Source organism: Electrona antarctica (genome assembly GCF_951216825.1).
Source record: "Electrona antarctica genome assembly, chromosome: 15".
Taxonomy (NCBI): Eukaryota; Metazoa; Chordata; class Actinopteri; order Myctophiformes; family Myctophidae; genus Electrona; species Electrona antarctica.
The window spans coordinates 11,576,223-11,599,826 of NC_136796.1; the positions used below are offsets into that span (position 1 = coordinate 11,576,223).

The 23,604-nt window shown below is 43.2% G+C and overlaps 2 protein-coding genes across 2 annotated transcripts in view; both read right to left on the bottom strand.

The window, feature by feature from the left end:
• Positions 1-23,604, bottom strand: part of LOC306938783 (uncharacterized protein) — a 235,282-nt gene that overhangs the window by 95,978 nt on the left and 115,700 nt on the right. The window lies entirely within an intron of this gene.
• Positions 7,294-14,886, bottom strand: LOC306938628 (transcriptional repressor scratch 1-like; the record flags this gene model as incomplete). Its single annotated transcript, XM_079522890.1, has 2 exons — positions 7,294-9,158; positions 14,757-14,886. 2 exons carry the CDS (start codon positions 14,884-14,886, stop codon positions 8,380-8,382), a joined length of 909 nt encoding a protein of 302 aa, XP_079379016.1. The 3' UTR covers positions 7,294-8,379.

Consider the following 23,604-nt stretch of genomic DNA (forward strand, 5'->3'; position numbering starts at 1 on the left):
CAACATAATATTCATATTGAAGGAATAGGGATCACAAACCGCCCGGCGGGTATACACTCCTGCACGGGAGACCAAATCCATTCAGTGAAGGAGATACTATACGGTCTTAATTCTGTGCCACAGGCAGAAACACTGAGCTACATGTTGTTTATGTGTTCTTCTACTCATGTCTTTTGAATGTATGCGTGCCTGCAGTGCATGTCCTGCCCTGCTGTATAGCACTGCCGCTATGTGTTGTGTGTCTATATAAAACCTGCTGTATAGCGCTGTGTGTTGTGTGTCTATATAAAACCTGCTGTAATTTGACACATCAGATGGCTGAGAATATACTCCACTCTGTCCGTGGTGCATACTGTACATATTGATTGACTGAGACACACACACACACACACACACACACACACACACACACACACACACACACACACACACACACACACACACACACACACACACACACACACACACACACACACACACACACACACACACACACACACACTCTCTCTCTCAAACATTGCCCTCATAGGCCCTCTTAAACATGACACAGTGATATCGTCGCGCATAAATAACCATATATTTGGCTGAAAATTATTGTTATTTCCCCCTTTATGATACGGCATGTGATAAACGTGTCCCCATTGGTAGGGTACGAAATGAAATAGGTTTTGAGACCTTTCCTGCATGTGACTCCATCAATCAATGGATGAGAGGTGCTTGACAGAACAATCATTACAGCATACTGTACCTCAGACAACACCGTCGTCTCACGTGACCCCTGTTTATACTTTACACCCTGTTTATACTATGTTGTGCGTCGGTGTCGTGCACCCAAGATAGCTGATCTCCAAGCCCATCAAGCTTCAATGCGTTGTGAGTTTGTATGATTGAGATTTGTGTGGTCCTTGGCCTGCTGTTATGTACTGTATATGAAGATAATTGACATATATAGGTATGTGGCAAGATTAGCTGCGGACGGACGGGCTCACTCACACACACACACACACACACACACACACACACACACACACACACACACACACACACACACACACACACACACACACACACACACACACACACACACACACACACACACACACACACACACACACACACATACACATACACTCACTCACTCACACTCACACACACACGCTCACAATCGGCTTATTCCCCCCAGAATAGGCATAGCGGGGGTTCATGTGGTTAATGCTATATTCATAATGTTTTCATTTTGTCAAGGTGGTGCACTCATGTTTTCATATTGCCGGATAATATGGATAACATTAATATTTTATATTGCACGTGCATATGTTTTCATGTTGAGTGGTGTACATGATTCCTCCATCTGTCCTGACAGTGTCCTTACTTCTACAAATAGCACTATAGTCAAAGAACTACACGTCCGGAAAAAACAGCACTTTGACAGAACTGCCCGCCAGCTGCTCAAAGCCTCGGTACTGTAGATATCAAAGGAACGGACAGAAATGGACGGAAGTGCCGCATGGGCTTGCGACCAGCTGGCACAACTTGCCGTGCATGATTGTCTACCCGTACCTAGTCTCTCGAGACTGACTGTTGACTCTGTCAAATTCAAAGGAAAAGAGGGAGCCTCAATGTAACTTCTTTGGGCGATATTTCCTGTAGCTTTCAGTAGCAGCTCCAGCCTACATTCTGTTAAGTCAGAGAGAACGATTGAGAGTTGTTAAGACATGCCACTTTGGTGGAGCTGTGCGCTATACTGAGTGCACCATTCTAGTTAAGAAACAACAACAAGGAGCTGCTAAAACATGGAAACGTGACTCATTACACGAGCTGTTTGTAGAGGGCTTAGTATCATAGACAGAAATACTGTTAATTGAGGCCTTAACCTCTGTCTAACCCTTTATTCATGAATGATTGAAGACGCTAACCGTATAGGGATAGGTTGATGCACTATTCAATACCATTGTTACGGCTTGAGGTTAGAAAGCCAAACAGCATGGGAACTGAGAATTAGCATATAAAAAACCTGAGCCATTAATAAATGATTCTCTACATGTCTGATTTACTCTCACTGTTGATCTATGTGTCTTTATTAGATCTTCATCTGTGTGTGCGTGCATGTGCGTGCGTGTGTGTGTGTGTGTGTGCGTGTGCGTGTGCAGGTGATTCAATGGTCCCTGCATGGTTGCTGTGCATGTGCATACTACTCTATGTGTGCAATGGCATGGAAAGACTGTATACTAGTTTGACTTAGTTAGGAATATGTAATTATTCTTCATTGGTATAGAATACAATTTATTCTATGTGGTCCCCAAACTTCTTTGGCCGTGCACCCCGTAACCCTGTTACATTCTGACCTATAGCTGACAATGCTCAGCCTCGTTGTATTTGGCCGAAAATGCTAAATGTTTTAATATGATTATGGCAAATAATCACAGAATATCACTGCAGTGACTGCACTGAGAGACATGCATATACTGTATAGTTCCGCATCTGCTCTATACATCTCCTTACAACAGTGGGGTTTTTTTTTTTGCCGTTTGTGTTAAATAACACCATAAAACCGCAATTACCCATTTCATATCACGCACCCCCCAGAGGGTGTTCGCACACCACAAGGGATGCACGCACCACAGTTTGGGAACCCCTGGATCGATTATATTAAAAAACTAAATAAACAGTGCGCGCGTGCGTGCATGCGTGCGTGCGTGCGTGTGTGCGTGCGTGCGTGCGTGCGTGCGATTCAATCATTATAAGCACCACATGTACACATTTAGAGACACAATACAGTATGTACACTTGAACAGCCATGCGAGACTGATTTAATTCTCCTCTTCAAGGAGTAGCTATACTGTACTATTTGAATGAGGAAACCACTTTCAGCATTACTGCAGTACACAACTTCTGAGAAACACTTTCTCTCTCTCTCTTTCGCACACACGCACACACGCACACACAGGCTATAAAGGCCAGGAAACCTTTTTTTCAGGTCCAGTGAATGTTAGAATTAGTACCATTAGTGAGGCAAAGGCAATATGAGGAAATCAATTTCTTTATTGGCAATAGGAGAAAATCAATGACTTTGTAATGGAGGGTCATTTGTCTTTAGGAACGGAGCACTAGGGAGACAGAGCCAATCACAATCAATGGGATTTTCTGTCCGGCCAATTCTAATCCATTGGGACCTTAGTCTTTAACCAATGAACAGGCTGGATGTAAAATACTAAGCCAATGTTACATGATTATGTTAACGTTTACATTTTATGTTTGCTCAAATTGATCTATAATTGATTTTATAGGATTTACTGTAACTGTAAAGAATGATATTAGACAATTCATATTGTTATTAAACAATATGAATTATTATAACATTCCTCATATCTCTCTCTCTCTCTCTCTCTCTCTCTCACACACACACACACACATCCACGCACACACACCCACACCCACACGCGCACGCGCACACGCACACGCACACGCACACACACACACACGCACGCAAATTAAAATCAAATGGGCTTCATTGGCATGAGAAACATGTTTACATTGCCAAAGCAATCGCTCTCTCTGTCTCTGTCTCTCTCACAATCCATTAGTTCCCAACACAGACAACGCGTGAGCGCGCACACACACACACACACACACACACATGCAGAGTGACACACAGCGTGTCGGGTTATTGTCAAGGTTAGAGACATTGCCCTGACATCAGCTTCTCCATTCACCTGTGGGGCCTAGTGCAACCAATTAAAATCATGCACGCGCACACCACACACACACACACACACACACACACACACACACACACACACACACACACACACACACACACACACACACACACACACACACACACACACACACACACACACACACACACACACACACACACACACACACACACACACACACACACGCACGCACACGCACACACAAACAGTCATTAGAGAGCATTTGACCTCTAGTGCCATCGCCACACTACACAACAAGAAAGGGAGAGGAAGAGAGACTGAGCTAGAAAATACAACAGAGTCAAGAGAAGCAAACAGTCAATGTTAAACATTTTGTATGATTCATTGATCATTACATTGATGGAAATGGGCCCTTTTCACAACAGCCATTTTGGCAGCTGAAGGTAATCCTGTAATGGTGTGGGTGTGTTTAATTTATGTTTCTATACAGTTATGTGCCAGAATGAAGTAATAGTGACTGACTGTACCATTCCAAGCTGGCACACACACAAGCTGGCACACCTACAAAAAATACACCCACAATTAATGTTCACTTTCAGCTATGTTTACCCGTCCGAAATGGCTGTGATGAAAAGGGTTTATCTGACAGGTTGAACAATTCACACATAATACAAGTGTATTAATGAACATGAATTATAAACACTAAAGCAAACTCTTGTCTATTTTGCACCTAAATGCCATCGTTCTGTACATGCTCGATGACTCGAAACGACGCTGTTGATGTCATCGCATCGGACGTACACTTTTTGCATTCTGTGGCAAAATATCAGAACAATGGCGAGCTGACAACATTATGCTATTTTAGGAAGTGCACACATGCAGTGACTGCTGCACTCGCCTACAGATAGAAAATCAAAAGCGCTCAACACGTTTTTTAGTTAGCTAGTCTTTATTTAGGAAGTGAGACAAAATGCCCAGTGTTGTCATTGTGCTTTACACCACATTCTAAACCACGGCTGGAGGTCCAAATCGCCCCAGAAGAAGAACCCAACAAAAGAGTTTTCAGAAATAGTCATCATCATCATTTTCATTCTTTACAGTTGTGTAGAAATAGTCAAATAGACTCCGAAGGCGCATGAATGCGTATTTACAAGGTTGCTCGTTGCAAAATAATCAGGTTTTACTCCAAAAAATAATGTTAAGGCAGCATAGGGTGTAATGTCCCACAACGCAGGCATACAAATATGTTTAAAAATGACAAACTGTAATACATTTACGGTGGCGAATTTACACATGTATCACATACTGAGTCACACAGTGAAATCCTCCTGTTTATTTATCGATTTGTAACTCCAAAGGTTATTCATAGATAATTCAACATATGGATTTTAATGCAGTTTTAGACAGATCCGTATGTATGCATTTAGGAACAACACAGCCTGTGTTGCAATAACTCGTGCTTCTTTATTAGTTAAAATGTACAGTATGTCAGTATAAAAAGGAAGAGGTGGACATTTCTAAATACAAGGCGCTGTCTACCTGAATCTAAGGTTTTTCATTGTGCTACTATCTTTATTGGAATACAAAGCTGAAAGATATAATTCGCAAGAGGAAGTGCTTTCATATAATGATACGTAAACTAGCTTGTGGCTATAAGTATAGGCTACAGTAGATCATAGTAGAATCTAAGTGTTCATCGGTGCACTCTGGTGCTGAAATATTGACAAAGACAGAACATCTCATGGATAAAGTGTTAGTACAACCATATTGTCAGGTTGACATCCACGTCATTAATTGAGTTTCATTGGCTCTATAGGGTCAACAAATTGTTAGTCAATACATGTTAATGTCACATGTAATGTTACATAATATGCCTCAAAGGACCAAGGAGTCCAAACGTGTTACCTATGAGGCTTGCAAATTACAGTTTCAAACTTCCGACATCCAAATCATTCATGATGAATGCAACTCATTCAACTGGAATCCAAATGTGAACCAGGGAAAAAAAACCTCATTCTTGTTCTGGGTTTGTTTCAGCATCAGAGGCCTACAGTAGTATCCTCTACGTTCTACAATATTCAGTAATAATAGTAATAATACGAGGCAGGCAGTGCATAAACCATGTACAAAAAGACCCTTTCCTACCCAACCCAGAGCCCTCAATGGACCATTATGCCACAAGGCCACCATTTTGCTCTTTTGTCATACTTGGGGAGGGGGGGGGGGGGGGGTTTCCTATTCCCAATTATGACATAACAACACCGGCTGCAGTGTGAATATGGTCAATGTAAAGAGTTGTGACATGTGTATGAAATCTCATACACCCTAAAGACCCCAAATACATGTAGGTATGACCTAATTGTCAGTATGGTAATTTTGCCTGACAAAGGACAAATTTTGCTTCAAATGAATAGGTTTACATAATATTGCTAGGCAATTAATCTTGTTGTAACAGAGGCCTAAAAACAGAACAATGATGTGTACCTCTCTGTTCTATTATGGTAATTGTAATGAACTCAGAAATGGTAAAAAAAAAAAAGAAAAAGAAGGTCTACACAGGTAAAACAACGACGACATGAGAACATCAGGTCTCAGATATTACTGCTGAAGCTCTGAGATGCTGGAAATGATCAAAGGAAATTTGAAAACAAAACAACAAACTTCCAGTTTCAGACAACCAAAGAGTAGAGTACAGCACAAGTCCCAGAACCCCAGCCATACCCCTTCATATTGTAACACTAAGTTGGTTCGTTAACTCCCTGAAATTGAAGTTTCTCCTCATAAGTGCATAGGCTGGTAGTATGTGACAACATAAAGATATCACAAATAGGCCTACCGGACGTTAGCAGTTATGACTCATGTTTCTTCAGAACATATCATCATGCATTATTGCTATCGGTTATGAATGAAATATTGCCCATTTTGCTAAATTACCCTACATCTAAGAAGTTTGGCAACATATCCCAAAGATTCATAAAATTGGCATAGATTCCGTTATTAGGCTATAGTCATTTTTTTTGCATGCAAGTAGTTTTATGTTTGTTTTGTCGTTGTTATATTTAAAGTGTCAAACAAAAACAAGAGGATATTCATTAGAAAGTGTCAAATGCTTTGGCATCTTCATAACAAAGGCTAAAACTAGAACAAATCAATGTGCAAAACAATGAATCTACAAAAACCTGTAATAAATAAATACATACATAAACAAACAAATACAAAATTAAATAGATCAATAAATAAATAAATATTTGTCCACAGCCGAGACCTTTATGACAAAGCAGAACACTGTGTGTCCTTCTGGCAACAAGATTACAGTATTGTACAACACTTTAAAAAAGGTTTGACCTTTTGAGGAACAGACATTTTAATGCCTCTGTTGTCATTTGTGTTTGGCAAAAAAAAAAAAAACCCATCCTATTTAGCCGAGAGGAAACTTCTTTTGTTTTTTTGCTCACATCCTGGTGATGGTATAAGCCATGTGACCCAGAACCTGGGTTCAGATATAGTTCATGACCTTTATTGCATTTCAACCCTCCCCCGCTCCCACTTGTCTTTGCTCCCCCACACCGAGCTCCGACAGCAGAAGTGCTCATAAACCTTTACAACAAAAATAATACCGGTAATCATTTTTCCATGTTTGTGTCCATGTGTGCATCGGGCAAAGGGAAGCAAAATATACTTCATATCTGCAGTATATGATTTTTTTTACACTGTGTACATGTACCATGCGGTACACAGTATATAGAATCCTGTATGCCTTTTTTAATTCAATGTTTTACACACAGTTCGGTTGGATACTGTTAGGTGATCCAGTTACTCTGGTAAGGTAACAACACATGTCTGGTACTGGCCCACTTTGGGAAGGTGCAGGCACTGTTACATCTGCACATCCCTCTCCTACATTACAGACACCTGCTTGGTTTTATAATGGAAAGTGTTCTGAAAACTGTACTACATCGTAGATATCATTGCAGCTCATTTCACATCGAGTCGTAAAATGTTGCAAAAAGTGCAAATGTCCATTTTACAACATCGAATCATTTTCCAGCGCTCACGATGTTGTGGGTTCATGTCTACGTTTGCTTGCTTTAGTTACTTCTTTCCTCTCCCCCCCTGTCTTGTTACTTGTCGGTCTGTAAGCCTTTGCTGAATATCATTGCAGGAAAACTCGAAGATCTGACTTCAATCCCGACTGTTGTCATGTGACATGTCTCCCAGAGAGGAAGATGGAGAAGATTGTGCTCTTGTGACGGTTTGTCATGGGCCAAAACAAAGGCAAATGAGGACAGGAACAGAGTGTTCAATATTTTATATGCAGTGTGCTTGATTCATCTTGAGAGATACCTAAACTGCTTCGCTATCGTACAAATATGATCAGACGGGGAAGGTAAGTCAGATAAGGTTGCTTTTGCTTAGTTTTATTTTTTTTTGTTTTGGCAAGTATTCAGAATGCACTCGACAAGATTTCACCCCAGTCTGGAGAAGAGAGAGAGGATGGATCAAAGAAGAAGGAGATGTTCTCCATTATTTATTTTGGCCAGGATTTGCCAAGAGTTCCTATAAAGGAAGAATACACCCCATCCCTCATTCCACACAGGCTTGTATTGCCTGCGGGACTGGAGGAGTTAGGTGAGGAAGAAAATCGGGAGTCGGATAAAGCTCATAAGGATAGGGTACCGGCCCTCCCTGCTTTTCCCCATCACTCGTCCGATTCGTCGAGAGGCGAGAAAGCCCCCTTGAAGCACGCCGACTCGTAATGCTTGTTCAGATAACTCTTGAGCGCAAAGGTTTTGTCACAACGCTTGCACTTGTAATGCTTGAAGGCCGAGTGTGTCTGCATGTGAGCACGCAGATTCGACCGGTCGGCAAACGCTTTCCCGCAGTGGGCGCACCCGAAGGGCTTCTCGCCCGTGTGCGAGCGCATGTGCCCCTGCAGGAGCCACGGCCGGCTGAACGCTTTCGAACACACGTCGCACTTGTGCTTGAGGTCATGGGTCAACAGGTGCATGGCCATCGCGGGCATGGAGACGTACACTTTCCCGCACGTCGGGCATTTCTTGGCCATCTTGCTGTCTATGCTCCTGTGCGTCTGCTTGTGCCTGCTGAGATTGGAGGAGGTGGCGTAGGTCTTGCCACACTCACTGCAGCTATGCCTCTGGATGCCGCCTCGCGGGCTCACCGCGGCTTTTCTTCGCGAACGCCCATCCGTGATGAAGAAGGCGTCGACCGTGTACCCTTCACTTACGGCCGTGTCCCCGTTGATGTATCCGCTGGCCGATGACGACACCTCCGACCGCGGGCTGTCCGGCTGGTCCGAGTCACCGTGTATATCGACATGGCTTCCACTGTAGCTGTCGGCCCTGAGGCGGTCATATATGATCGTCGGTTCGTCAGGGGAGGGGACTTTAGTGATGACAGACGATTCGCTCCCCACACCGTCATCATAAGGAGATGGGCTGAGATAGTCACTGATATAGCCTGCAGATAAATGGAGAGACAAGTGTCAGCTGTAATTGGAAAGTAGAAATTAACCGACAAATTAGGTGCTTATGTCATGCTAGCTTGACTATGGAAGGAAGAATTCACCCTAAAAGAGTGTGTACTGTATGGAGAGATCGGTCTTCATTTGTGATTATGCAAGTCACCTCCAAAGCCAGAAAGATTCTATTGCAGATAGAAAACGGACCCCATATAGAATATACATATAGAATATATATATAAGCCTCAATGATATTATAAGCGGCTGGTCTTCAAACAGTACTAGTCCCCCCCCCCCCCCCCCCCCCCATTTTTAACCGTGCAGCCTTCTCATCATCAATATTGCTTCATTAAATATCCCATCATATTGAATTCACATGTTTTTTTCCCGTTGTGTCAACATTAACATTTACATGTTTGTCAATGTGGTGTGGTGTGTGGTGTGTTTGTCAGTGGTGTGCAAAATGTGTGAGAACAGAAGGCAACAGACATGAAGACATGAAGGCTGTTTTAGCGATGCTAGCCTGTAGCTTTTACCTCACAGTTACCTGTATGGATGAACATTCGTCTATAAGAATCAATATTCCTCCATTACAATTAGCTCTCCCACAGCATTTAAACATAGACAGGTGGGGGAGTAACAGCACTGTAATATAATCTCATATTGCAATTCTGAGAAAAAGGCGCACAGAAGTGGGTCGATAATATGATGTGATGTGTGATGAGAGGAAGAGAGAAAGACGAGTCAGAGAGAGAGAGAGAGAGAGAGAGAGAGAGAGAGAGAGAGAGAGAGAGAGAGAGAGAGGATAAATCAAGGGATGGAGGGATAGAGGGAAGATGAGAGAGAGAGATGGAAACAGAGGAAAGAGGAAGAGGCAGAGCGACACAGAGAAAGTGATAGAAAGGAATGCAGGAGAAAGGCAAAGAGAGAAAAAATGAAAGAAGTAGAGGGAGGGAGGGAGGGAGGGAGGGAGGGAGGGAGAGAATTTCATGTCATGAATATTCAATCATTGCACTTCCTGAACAAAGTATTGTAACTGGCTGCTTATGCAAGTGTGTGCGTGCGTGTGCGTGTGCGTGTGCGTGTGTGTGTGTGTGTGTGAGTGAGTGAGTGAGTGCGTGCATGCGTTTTATAGAGCATGAGTAATGGGTTGAAACATGACCAAGAGTTTATTTTAACCATGAAATAACCTGTAAGGACTGTAAACTATAAGACCACATTCTATTTACAACATCCCGGGGGCATGGAGATGGTGATATTATAACACTATCATTACCATTTTTCTCACATGGTTGGATTAGTGCCTTGCTCAACAGCGCTTTACTTTGTTCACACTCCCTGCCCACATTTTCCCTGCAAGACGAGAGAGATTCAAGCTGGCAACCTCCCAAACAGAAAGGCTATCTGCCTGTCTGGCTAATGCCCTGTCTGCAGAAAGTGAATTGCAATTGGGTCCATTTACACGTCCAGAGTTAAATTAACATTTAAGATTTTAGTGCCTGCATGTCTATCAGTCAATAGCTGTCTTCATGCGTGTAGTTGTGTGTTCTTGTGTGTGCGTGCATGCACATGCACGCATGTGTGTGCGTGTATCAGTCTTTTCAGATGGAGTGTCTCCTTCTCTGTCCATCTCTCTCTGTTTATTCAGTCAATTGCAATTATTGAATGCAGTGTGTTTTATTGGCATGGAAAAAGATAAATAATGCTGCTGAACACAAACACATTCAACATTCCCTGCCAATGCATCTCTGTCTTTCTGTTCAGCTATTGTGTTTCTCTGAAAGAGAGGAAGAGAGGGGGGAGACGGGGGGCAGAGAGAGAGAGAGAGATGGGAAGACAGACAGATGGAAAGACAGACATTTGGAGAGAGAACAGCAGCGAAAACCTGCACGTTATTCATTATTTATTTTGATCTAACCTAACAGTAACTGACACACACTTGTGTGCTTTGGACACTTGTAGGTCGCTGTCTGTTCCCTGTGTGTGTGTGTGTGTGTGTGTGTGTGTGTGTGTGTGTGTGTGTGTGTGTGTGTGTGTGTGTGTGTGTGTGTGTGTGTACTGTATGTGTGTGCGTGCGCTCGCACACGCACATGCAAGTGGCATGTGTGTGTTGTGTAACACTGTGCACTCGGCTGTGCAAGCTGCCCGGGAAATGTGCCGAGTTGACAGAAACACAGCATGCACCTCCGTGTGTGTGTGTGTGTGCCTGTGTGTGCATGCATGCGTGCATTAATGTATGTGTGTGTGTGTGTGTGTGTGTGTGTGTGTGTGTGTGTGTGTGTGTGTGTGTGTGTGTGTGTGTGTGTGTGTGTGTGTGTGTGTGTGTGTGTGTGTGTGTGTAGGTGTGTGCGTGCTGTGCAAGGAGCTACAGTTGCTACAATATACAGTCACAACTCTTGTTTATTTATAACAAGGGCTAAAAGTACCACTTTTTACAAGCTTGCCTAGTTGCTGCAGCCTCTGCTCTGAGAAATTGTTTGGAAATAAGGGAGGAGGGAGAAGAATAAAGCAATCAATAAAAGCACCACCTCCTCCCCAGCCATCTGAATGCCGTAACACCCCCACACCCACCCCCACCCCCCTATGCCTGGTGTCAGACTACACAGCATCTGCTCCAGCCTTGTTTCTGATGAAAGAGATGAATAGGCCAATGTTGACACATGCGCTGCACAGACACACTGTCTCTATGTAACCACTTGAACCCTGCATGGCTATATCGTCCCTATTCTGGTTGTGAACACGTTGTGAGCTTGCTATTTTGTGCGCGTGACGCCGCCATACAGCGAAGCCTAGAGCTGGTCACATGTTATCAGGGATTACATGCTTGTTTTACCATAAACTCTCTCCCGGTTAAAACACTGCCAATGTTGCTGTGCATGTAGCCAACAAAATGACACAGTGCTCAGCATCCATCCACGCTTCGTTGGTATGCAGCAGTGCGGTGTGGTATACTTGATTTCATCAGAGAAACTGCAGCTTCTGATCTCTATTTGCCTCGTCTCTACTTTGATTACCATTGATGTGAACAATGCGTTGCGTGCTAGTGGTGTTTGTTGTCCTTCTCTAAACAGACAGCAATGCGCTCTGTAGCACAGAAGAAGAAGCACGGTAACAGACTATCTAGTTCAGCCATTGTTTTTGTGGAACACTGAGTGGGTGACAGCTCACAAACCCTCAGTTAATTCTAACTCTGAGATGGTACAAATGGAGCCTTAAACAGGCCCATTTCTATACTGAGATTACATCCTAGGCCAGCGGGCATCCATGTAGGTCCAGTAATGGGAGTCTGAACCACTGCACTGTATCAACTAGGGATCGTAACCCATAACCTCAGGGAATTGTCAAGTGTAACATGACAGTAGAAGGTGCCTATTAGAGGAAACAGGGTTTAGAGTGCCTTAGGTCACTATACATGCAGTTAAACCCTAGAGTGTCATTTTAACACTGAGGGTGTAAAAGAATGAACACTTAACAGGTTCATTTTCACGTGTTACGGCATCAGTTGATGCCTTTAACAGGAAGCATCAACTCCAGCAACCATTGTATTGGAATGGCGACCAACACAGCAATCATTAAGCACAAAATACCATCGTACAGTATAGGAACGTCTAGGGTATACAGTAAGAGAAATTAGTCCAGAGGAATGCATGGTTCAATTCTCCAGACAGGCAGGGGGAAATCATGGGTGGGAAAAGTCTAAATGAGAAACACCCCTCTCTTCCTCATCAACTATACTGTGGAGTTGCCCTTGGGAAAGATGCTTAACCTTCGGTTGCTCCAGTGGAGCTGTTCCCTATAGCCACCGTTTGAAGCCTGTGGCCGCAGGCATACTGTATGAAGTACTGAGCCTGGGTGCAGAGAAAACACTGTCCTAAAATGTCCCACACTCGCCGGAGAGCACATTTAAATGCAATGAGCATAATACTGTGTGAGATTAAAAACTATATTTGAACTCTGCCAGCAGGCTTATAAACGTAAAAGCCAACAGATTTCTTGCTGACATTTGGGTGGTTGGAAAGGTCACATTTTCATTTACAGTAGATGGCCACCCACACAACCTATTGTCATAGATGGATGGACGGATAGTAAAATAATATGTGTAAGATAAAATAATAATAATAAGATAACAAAAGTATTTAAAACAAGACTTGGAGCCTGGCCTGGTCATCTGTACTTGGACTGAACAGGTTTGCATAATGTATATCTCCAATGCCTCAATAGTATATCAATAGAATCAATAGATGTCATGCCTTTAACTTAAATGGTGATTGGCAGACACAGGGGAACATTTGATCAGAGTGGTCTATAAACACAAGGGTGATGGGAAATAATGATTAACAAAACAAATACAACATCCAGGATATTGGGCAGGTGTTGGACACAAAAAGATAATGAAATTGTAGAACTTTATATTTGGAGATGCTGTTCCTTTAATACTCAAACTTCTGCAAACCATTCCAGCCTGGTAATGAAAACAACAAAATATGTAAATAACTTTCTAACAGAACAATGTTCCTCTGAGGTATTCTGGAGTGTTGAGACAAAAAGGAAAAATGCATGTTTGTGTCCTGCATATGTGTGTGTTGAGTATGATGTCATTTCTGTTTGTGACGGCTGGGCAATTTGTGTTGTGACTAAGCATGTATACAAGAGAGACAATTTGAACGATTCTGTCGGTATACGCCGACAGAGAATGTCCAAATAGTTAAGACAGGATAGACAGGAGGATTGGTATAGCCATGGCAAACTGTCCACAGATGTGCCTCAAAATCTGTCCCGCCTCTTCAGCCTGATTCGTACTAGCAGATTTTCTACTCGTGGCACCACGGTGTCCTGTGCCAAAACATAGCCAGTCATCGCACGACACGATGATGTGAGCTTGAAGATCTGCTATTTCTGCAGGACACTGTAGAAATAGCAATGGAGTAAATGAGGCCTCATAGTCTTGACAGTGCATTGGACAGTGTTAGAAAAGGTCTCCCATGTGAAGCTTAATAGTCTACTGGAATTTTTATGAACCCAGAAATGGTGATTATAGTATAAACTTTTATGATAGAAATGTTATCTATAGGCCTAGGGGGTTTTCATCATTCTGAATCCATTCCAAGCATTAGTTTTGCACTAAAAAACACTCCTTGGGCTAAAAACGGCCACAGCCGTCATCAAAAATGTGATGAGGTCAACACATTTTGGCAAGTGGCTATGGCCAAAGAAAACATCTCCCATTATTATGCTCATTGTGAGAACATTGTAGGTTTCAATCCTGTTTGACACCTTTGTCACCTATTGTCTCCATTTGTCCCGTCTGTCCCATTATCGAATTCCTAAATAAAGAAACTGAGATGCCTTCAAGATGATAACAGAAAGGATGCTCAGACAGAGGTTATTTGGTCTATATTTGGCCTGCATGTGACCGGAGTTTGACCTCCCTCCATATTATCCATCGCACTGAAATGATAATATATTATGGAATTAAATGTTATTATCTTACTCTCTCTGTGTGTGTGTGTGTGTGTGTGTGTGTGTGTGTGTGTGTGTGTGTGTGTGTGTGTGTGTGTGTGTGTGTGTGTGTGTGTGTGTGTGTGTGTTGGACTGACCTTTGTCGTGATGGTGGAAACGCAGACTCAGCGTGTGCTCTTCCCTAAGTTCCCTTCTATAGGAACTTTCCAGCTGTGCCGCCGAAAAATCATCCAACTTCACTTTCTTCACCAAGAAAGACCGAGGCATGATGGTGAAGTGGTAACACGCACACGCACACGCGCACACACACACGGACGGACGCACACGCACGGATGCACGCACAGACACCGGCTCTTACAAGACCACGCTGTGACTCACCCCGAACCTGAGGGAATGCGTTATAGCAGGTATGTCAGATTGTGGATAACCTGCTTCCAAGATGTTTGATTTAGAGGTCTTTCCTTGATCTTATCAGACACTTTAACTGGCTATAATAAAGTGGAGACATAGCTTTATGAAGCCAATTAAGCGTTAAGCCGAGCGCTCAGTTTACTCTCGTTGTTTAAAAAAAATCTTCTTCTCTCATGCATGTAGGCAATTTCTTTCTTTCTTTTTGGCTCAGGTTTCTTGAAATATACACATGCTGGCCTCGTTCTGGCCCGAGGGAAATAGGCACGTCTGTGACCCGTCGTCAGTCGGCACTGTGTTAAAACAACAAACAAGCGCGGACGGACAGTCAGCCGCGGGTAAACAGGTTTTCTCTCCTCGCTTCGCCTGTAGGTCTCTCGAGTCGCGCTTTCAGCACCGGACAGCTCCGTCTGTCGCTATGTGCACAGTTGTGACTCCGCCGCTGTCCTTTCAGCACCACAGCTCAACGGGGAAAGAAAGAGGAAGCACTCGTCTCAAAGTAATGTCTTTTCTTTGAAGTCACGCTGAGCACAATCCACAGCGGCACGGAAGAAAATGGCATCGGTGTCCAAAGGCATGTCAACGAACGGGCAACCGAGATTAAGCCCCCAGTTATGAGTTGAACACACTTCGGGGGCAAATAAAATAATACCGACACGTAGACTGAATCAAATCTTGGCAGCTGGAGAGTGGAAATAAAAGGTACATATAGAATTTGAGAAACCGAAAGGAAGGAAAGCAAAACTAACAATACAACGTGCGGATCCCGAAATTACTTGACGTTATGAAAAGACGTCAGTCTTCCTCCGTGTATACCTGGCGAAAATGGCATCACAGTCCGGAGTGAAAAATAAATAAATAGTTAGTGTCTCACATCGTATTGTACAAAAACTGCAGTTGGAAGACGACTGCATGGGACCAATAATAATGCTCTTGTCCGCTCTCTCTTTATTTTTTCTCTATCTCCTCCTCTCTTCCTTTCTCTCTCTCTTGTCTCTTCCTCTCCTTCGCGCGTGTAGGTGCGGGTCTTTCTAAAGCGCAGGATCAGCTGTTGCGGTTTTATACCGCCGTGTGAGAGGGAATGGGAGAGGGGAGGGGGGGGGGGGCGGGGTGGAGAGAGAAAGAGGGGGAGAAAGGGGGGAGGGGGAGAGGGGGGGGGGGTGGTTGGTGGAAGTGCTTAATTTTATCCATCAGAGAAAAAGGAGCATCTTGTCTTCGGGGACAGGCAGCGTGCTGTGACGGCCTGGGAGGAATTTAATGCCATAGTTTTGAGGGCACGTTCTCGCTGGATTTTCTATATTGAAGAAAATTGTTTTTGTTTTTTGATTGGGGGTTTTTATTTTTGTTTTTGTCAGTTAATGCAGAGCAAATGCCACTCACGAGTGCATTTAGATCAGGGAGACGCACTATACCAAGGACATAAATGTCAGTAAAGCGAATAAGAAAAAGTGTGAACAAATGAACATCACAAATTGTAACATTGCATGGTCAAAAAGTTTCAGTGACTTTAAATCAGTTTGTTCTGCTTGGTACAATTAAGTGATTATACCATGCAGTTGGTGAAGGATAAAATACCAACTGTTCAATAATCAAATGGTCCTGCATGCTCACCCACAGGAACTCATTACAACAGTTGCATTGCTGAGTGTCTCAAACCACAGGTTTAACCTCTTAACTCCCATACCGTTGCTGTTGGGCAGAAGCCTATTATAGTCTCATCTCATATGTGTGTTTTTACAGTAATGAACGTCCTTGATCATACAGTACGTATATACAGTCTTATACAGCATCGCACAAAAAAACAAATCATCTTTACACCTGGGAAAAACTGAATCCATTCTATTTGGATCAAATAGTAATCTCAGCAAGATAGATGGCTTCTTGGTTAGAGTGGGTGACAGTATTATCACACGGAAAGATGAAATGACCTATACGTAGGTTCCATCCTAGAGGCAAATCTTTCCGGTGATAAAATGGCCACCAACGTAATCAAAAAAGTCAACCAAAGAACAAGATTCCTATACAGGATCTCCTCACTGGTCAACAAAAACACCTTGAAGACCCTAACAGGAGCCCTCGCACAAGGTTTCTTCAACTATGCATGCACCTCTTGGTACCACAGCACCTCAAAGGCCCTTAAAACAAGGCTCGAGACTTCCTAAAAAACCTGGTCAGGCTACTACTTGGCCTCACTCCCCGAACCCACCTCACCCCTGCCCACTTTGACAGGCTGGAATGGCTTAGGGTTGACGACAGAGTACAGCAACTTGCAATGGGTCTGGTCCACAAGATTCGATACACCACCAAGATACTCATGTACCTGTCTAAATACTTACTTAATGTCAACGAAGTCCACACCCAGAACACCAGAGGGAGTTCAACAAACCATGTGCAACCCAGATTCGGCACAAAGAAAGGAATAAAGTCATTTCGCTCCTATATGTCACCAAAATGTGGAACCCTACCCTATACCAACAGTCATTAAGACATGCAATTCAAAACTGGCCCCCGTAAAATCTGAATCCTCCACCCACCCCTTTTCCCCCTCACTGTATATGTTTTTTCCCTTTTTACCTCCTCTATGATGATTTCCTATTTTAGTTATATAGTAGGCCTATAGTGTTTGTACGTCTCTAAATGTTATGATGAATTGAACATGGTGGACCCTATTGTAAACAAGTGTAATGATTTATGGTGTCGTCCACAGTTAACAGTCTTGTATTGAGTTGCGCTTGAAATGTAATTCAATCAATCAATCAATCAAGCATCAAAAGTGGCAGATCCACATAAGCTCGAAGTGACGTGTTTTAAGCTTGTAGATGTGCTACTTTTGCTATTTTAGAATTAGAATCCTGAAAAGTCACAGTTTTGGCCGAGTGAGAGGATATACTGGATGGTCGCCATGGGGTCAAATCTCTTCCCCCAAATATCTACAAGCTCACAACACAGTGTTGCAATGCATTTTGAGCCACTGTTGCTTCCAGGATAAAAAACGAATTAAATAAAAAAAATAATAAAAAAAAGTATCACCCTCTCTCACGATGACTTGCAACCGATAGGGGAGACGGACAACCATCAAACCAACCATTAGACTAACTGCTGTACCGCTGGAAGCATGCAGGTCAATGCCGTTACATCACACCCCTGTTAACCAATGGAGTTCACCCTATGCAAATCAACACACGTCCTAAACCAATAGACTTCTCCTTATGCAAATCCTTACTCATCACCAGCCAATGATGTGTGCTTTATGTAAATGATCCGTGTGCCAAAACCTAGAAGGTGTTTTACTGAATGGTCCCTCGTGGAGCCACAGAGGAAGAGAAAGAGAGAGAGAGAGACACGCTGGCACGATCCAAGTGCTTTGTTTTACATTATGTTCAGTTATGTTCCCCAGCCAGGAGAGACGTGCTGTGTGACGTCTGTGTGTGTGTGTGTGTGTGTGTGTGTGTGTGTGTGTGTGTGTGTGTGTGTGTGTGTGTGTGTGTGTGTGGACTGTGTGCGCGCTCGCGTGCGTGCGTGTGATGTACCTTGGCTGGCATGTCTGTCTCACTCACTCACTTGTTCATGCATGCGCGCACACACACACACGGCCGCAGGCACACATGCAGGCACATAGATACAAACACAGCAGGGATATGATAATGAGTGATGCAATTAAATGACGTGTGTGTGTTTATGTAATTTCCATCTATTGAGGCCAGTGGAGTTAACCTACTTTTCTAGTTCATTGATAAATGCTTTAAGGAGACAAAAATAAAGAGAGATTCAAGATAAAGAATGTGTGTGTGTGTGTGTGTGTGTGTGTGTGTGTGTGTGTGTGTGTGTGTGTGTGTGTGTGTGTGTGTGTGTGTGTGTGTGTGTGTGTGTGTGTGTGTGTGTGTGCTGCACACCGCAATGTTATTTTAACACCTATCTCTCTGACTGTGTTTTTTCATTAATAACCAAATCCCTTGTTGCAGCAGAGCTGACACCACCTGTAGAAAAGCCTGCATGCTGATCAAATACCGCCTCAGGTATTTACTGTACTGTATGTGTTGATTGATTCATCGCACTGAGGATAAACCTCTTAGTGTATTGTTTGGATACGAGGAATAATGGCAACAAACAGCAGGGCTGTTGTATAACTTAATAAAACAGGCGGGTATTGCTTAATTACAGACGTTTAAGTACAGTACCTATTTATCCAAATATATGCCAAACAAACTCATGAATAATCTGTGATACTGATAGAAGACCAACATATATGGGCACCCGCTGGCCTAGCGGTCCAGGCACATATACCACATAGGCCTGACAGTGTGTTGCGGGTTTGAGTCCCGATCCCGACGACCTTTGCTGCATGGCATTCCCAGTCTCTCTTTCCCTGTTTCCTATATGAACATATCCTATGAATAAAGGCAGAAAAGACCCAAAAATATCCCAAAAAAAAGGAGGAAAAAACCCCCAAATACATTCCCGATTGGGTGTTTATACAGTATGATGTGAATAATCCTTTCTTTTTTCTTTTTTGTTAACCACAAAAGCCATGCAGGGGAGGAGAAAAATAACATAATGAAATTCCAAAGTTCTAAATGTCATATACACTTTCTGCACATGAAATAATGCGTATTGCTCATAGTTCAGTGCCAGCGTGTCGCTCGGTGACGGATAGACTCACTGTAGCTGAGAGGTCACGGGTCTCATCCTTACATCCTTCACTGTAAGTGGCTCTGGAGAAAAGAGCACCCGCCTCAAATTGACCTCCTTGACAAAACTGTGTCTCGGGTAGAGAGATAACATGACATGAACACAAAGGGCAGTGGTGGAGAGTACATTCACTTAAAGGAGCATTCAGTGATTTGGGTGATTTGGAAAACCACCCAGTCCGCCCCGGTAACAAAATGTGCACATGCACGCTCTACAGTGGGGGGAAGTGCAACAGGCCAACAGCATGTGCAACAGGCCTGCCCCCACTCGATCATGATTGGATGACGGCTGGGCCACCTAGCCAAAAAACGAAACATATAAGGTTTTTTTGACCCCAGGGGTTAACTGGGGACAGGGAGGAACTCCTTATATGGTCAGCACACTCTATAGTAGGGAGGATTATCACAAAGTCATATTTGAATTAAGTGAAATCACTGAATATACCTTTAAGTACTGTACTTAAAGTACAATTGAGATATTTGTAGGCTACTTTACTTGAGTATTTCCCAATTTCCAATACTTTTACTTCTACTCCACTACGTCTCAGATTTAAAATATTTTACTTTTACTCCACTGCATTTATTTGAAAACTTTAGTTACTTTGTAGATTTCAGTATTATTGCAAAACAACATACATTATCCCAAGGCTCCAGACTTCCCAAAACAAACTGGTCAGGCTACTTGGCCTCACTCCCCGAACCCACCTCACCCCTGCCCACTTTGACAGACTGGAATGGCTTAGGGTTGACGACAGAGTACAGCACCTTGCAATGGGTCTGGTCCACAAGATTCGCTACACCACAACCTGTCTAAATACTTCCTTAATGTCAACGAAGTCCACACCCACAACACCAGAGGGAGTTCAACAAACCATGTGCAACCCAGATTCGGCACAAACAAGGGACTAAATTAATTTCGCTCCTATGCCACCAAAATGTGGAACGCCCTACCAACAGTCATTAAGACATGCAAATCCCTTGACTTCTTCAAAACTGCTCTCAAAGGGCACCTACGGACGGCTGCAATTCGAAACTGGCCCCCGTAAAATCTGAATCACTGTATATGTTTCTTTTCCCTTTTTACCTCCTATGATGATTTCCTGTTTTGACTATATAGTTGTGTATATTCGTACGTCTCTAAATGTTTTGATGAATTGAAAATGGTGGGCCCTATTGTAAACAAGTATAATGCTTTATGGTGTCGTCCACTCACGTTAACAGTTTTTGTATTGAGTTGTACTTGAAATGTACTGTAATTCTGCAAACTGTAAATAAATCAATCAATCAATCAAACTTCAACCCTATACAGTATACACATTTCTACATATCTACAAGCTCACAAAACTTGAAACGGGACATTCTGCATACAGTTTGATGCCAATACTTTTGTACTTTTACTCAAGTACATTTTGAATTCTGGACTTTTGCTTGTAACAGAGTATTTCTATAGGCCTATAGAAAACAACAGTAAAACATTTGAGTATTTTTTCCACAGCTGACAAAGGGGCCATTAAGGTTCTTTACATGATGCAGATCACGAGCTTAACTATTTTGTCTGCTGGCATTGCAGAGGGATTCTGATATTATTGTCTTATTCTATAAATTATTTTTTGTTACAATATACAATATGAATGATTTCGATCTTTGTTTGGATGCTTTAGAACATGTTCTTTTATCAGATTAGACTGGTTTGCACGTTGTCTCAGCGATCTTGGGGCATTTTACACTGAAACAACAGTACAGAAATATCAGTGAGTCAGTGACACCTGGTCACTGATTGATGACACACCAGGAAGTGGAAGTGTCCTGTAGTGGGGAAGTTGTCCCATCCTTGTTATTTTCCCCTTTACCTTGAGAAGCCGCTCTACCTACACAGTATACTGCTGAGCTCAGCAAAATACCAGCTCTGTCTGTGCATACGTGCATGTGAGCGTGTGTGTGCGCGAGTGTGTGTGCGCGAGTGTGTGTGCGTGTGCGTGTGTGTGTGCTTGCGCTGTGCTGTGTGTGTGTGTGTGTGTGCAAGCCTTGTATGTGAGAGTGGGAGGACATGCAGAGACGGGAGTCTCATTAGCATAATAATAGACCTAGATGCGCAGATGTGTGTGTGTGTGTGTGTGTGTGTGTGTGTGTGTGTGTGTGTGTGTGTGTGCACACACACGTGCACGAGTGTGCACATATGCATGTGTCTGCATGTCTGCAGTGTACGTGTGTTTCTGAGTCCTGACAGGAATCACAATCAGACATACTTGTTTACTTTTCATTCCTTGTCTTTTAGATAGCTGTTCAAAATGACGGCCACTCCAAACATGACTGCATTCAGAGAGGAAGGTTCCACTTGTAAAATCAGCGCTTTGTAAATGCCAGCCGAGGGAAGAGAGATATCCCCACACACACACACACACACACACACACACACACACACACACACACACACACACACACACACACACACACACACACACACACACACACACACACACACACACACACACACACACACACAGAGGAGAGGAGACGCAAAAACAAACAGAGAGGGAACAGGAGAGGGAGGGAGGGAGAGGGAGAAAGAGAGAGAGAGATAGAATGCATAAAGAGAGAATTAAAAAGAGAGACGGCGAGCTACTTACAGAGGACAAGTGGAAGGTCAAATGGTGTTTTGAATGTATAGAGCAAAGGATTAAGGAGAGAGAGAGAGAGAGAGAGAGAGAGAGAGAGAGAGAGAGAGAGAGAGAGAGAGAGAGAGAGAGAAGAAAGAAGCACCAACTAGAAAAAGTGCCCTTCCGGGCACATGTCTCCACCAGGAGAATAGGAGTGTGTGTGATGTTTGGCAAAATGTTTAGGAGGATGTTTATTTTTATTTGTTTTTGCAACAATTGTCTTCATTTTGTTGAGGAAATGCAGAGCCAGATCACTCATAGCATCTCTGAGGATAGAATTCTGGATGAGCAGGACATGTGCAGCATTTTGTACAAAACGGGCCACTCCTGAAAACTTTGGAAGGCAATCTTAGCCAATCAGTGTACAATCTGAGAAATCCAACAGACTTGTCTTGATCACATGACTACAGAGATCATGTGTACCGATTGCTATTTCTTCATACGCCTTTGATGGCAATTGGATGATTTGAGGCATTTTGTTCCAAAAATGTGTTTTGCAAAAATCAACCTGTTGGTGGCGCTATAACAGGCCAATGTGAAAAGGGTGGGATATATTCCTCAGCCTAGTAAGAAAATGTGTGAAAGATTTCACGTAAATTGCATGCTGCGTTCATGATTTAAGGCTTTTGTTCAAAACGGGGCAATCTTGCAAACTGTGAAAGCCAATTATAGCCAATTAGGATGGAATATGAAATATCGGACAGATCCAACTTGAGCACATGACCATAGAGATACTGTGTAACGATTTGTGAGATTTTTGGACAGAATCTGGAGGAGTAATATAAAAAAATGTGTTTTACAAAAGTCGGCCTCCTGGTGGCGCTATAAAAGGCAGATGCGGAAAATGCAGGTCAAAGGTTTGTCCTTGGCCTCTAGGGAGTGTGCATGCAACGTTTCACGCAGATCGGTGCAGTTTTAGGTAAAACATTTGAAAAGCTGCCTCATGGTGGCGCTATAACAGGCCGTTCTGGAAAATGTGGGGCAGAGGTTCATCGTTGGCATCCAGGGAGTGTGTGTGCAAAGTTTGGCATCGACCGGGTTAACGGTGCCGGAGATTAGCTGGTAACGGACGGACGGAAGGACGGACGGAAGGACGGACGGACACACGGACGGAGTGCAAAACATACTCTCTCCCCATGCCTTCGGCCTGGTGGAGACAATAACAACTGTCTTAGCAGCAGACCAGATAAAGTTGATGATGGATAATGTTGACTTTGATTTCAACCTGCACA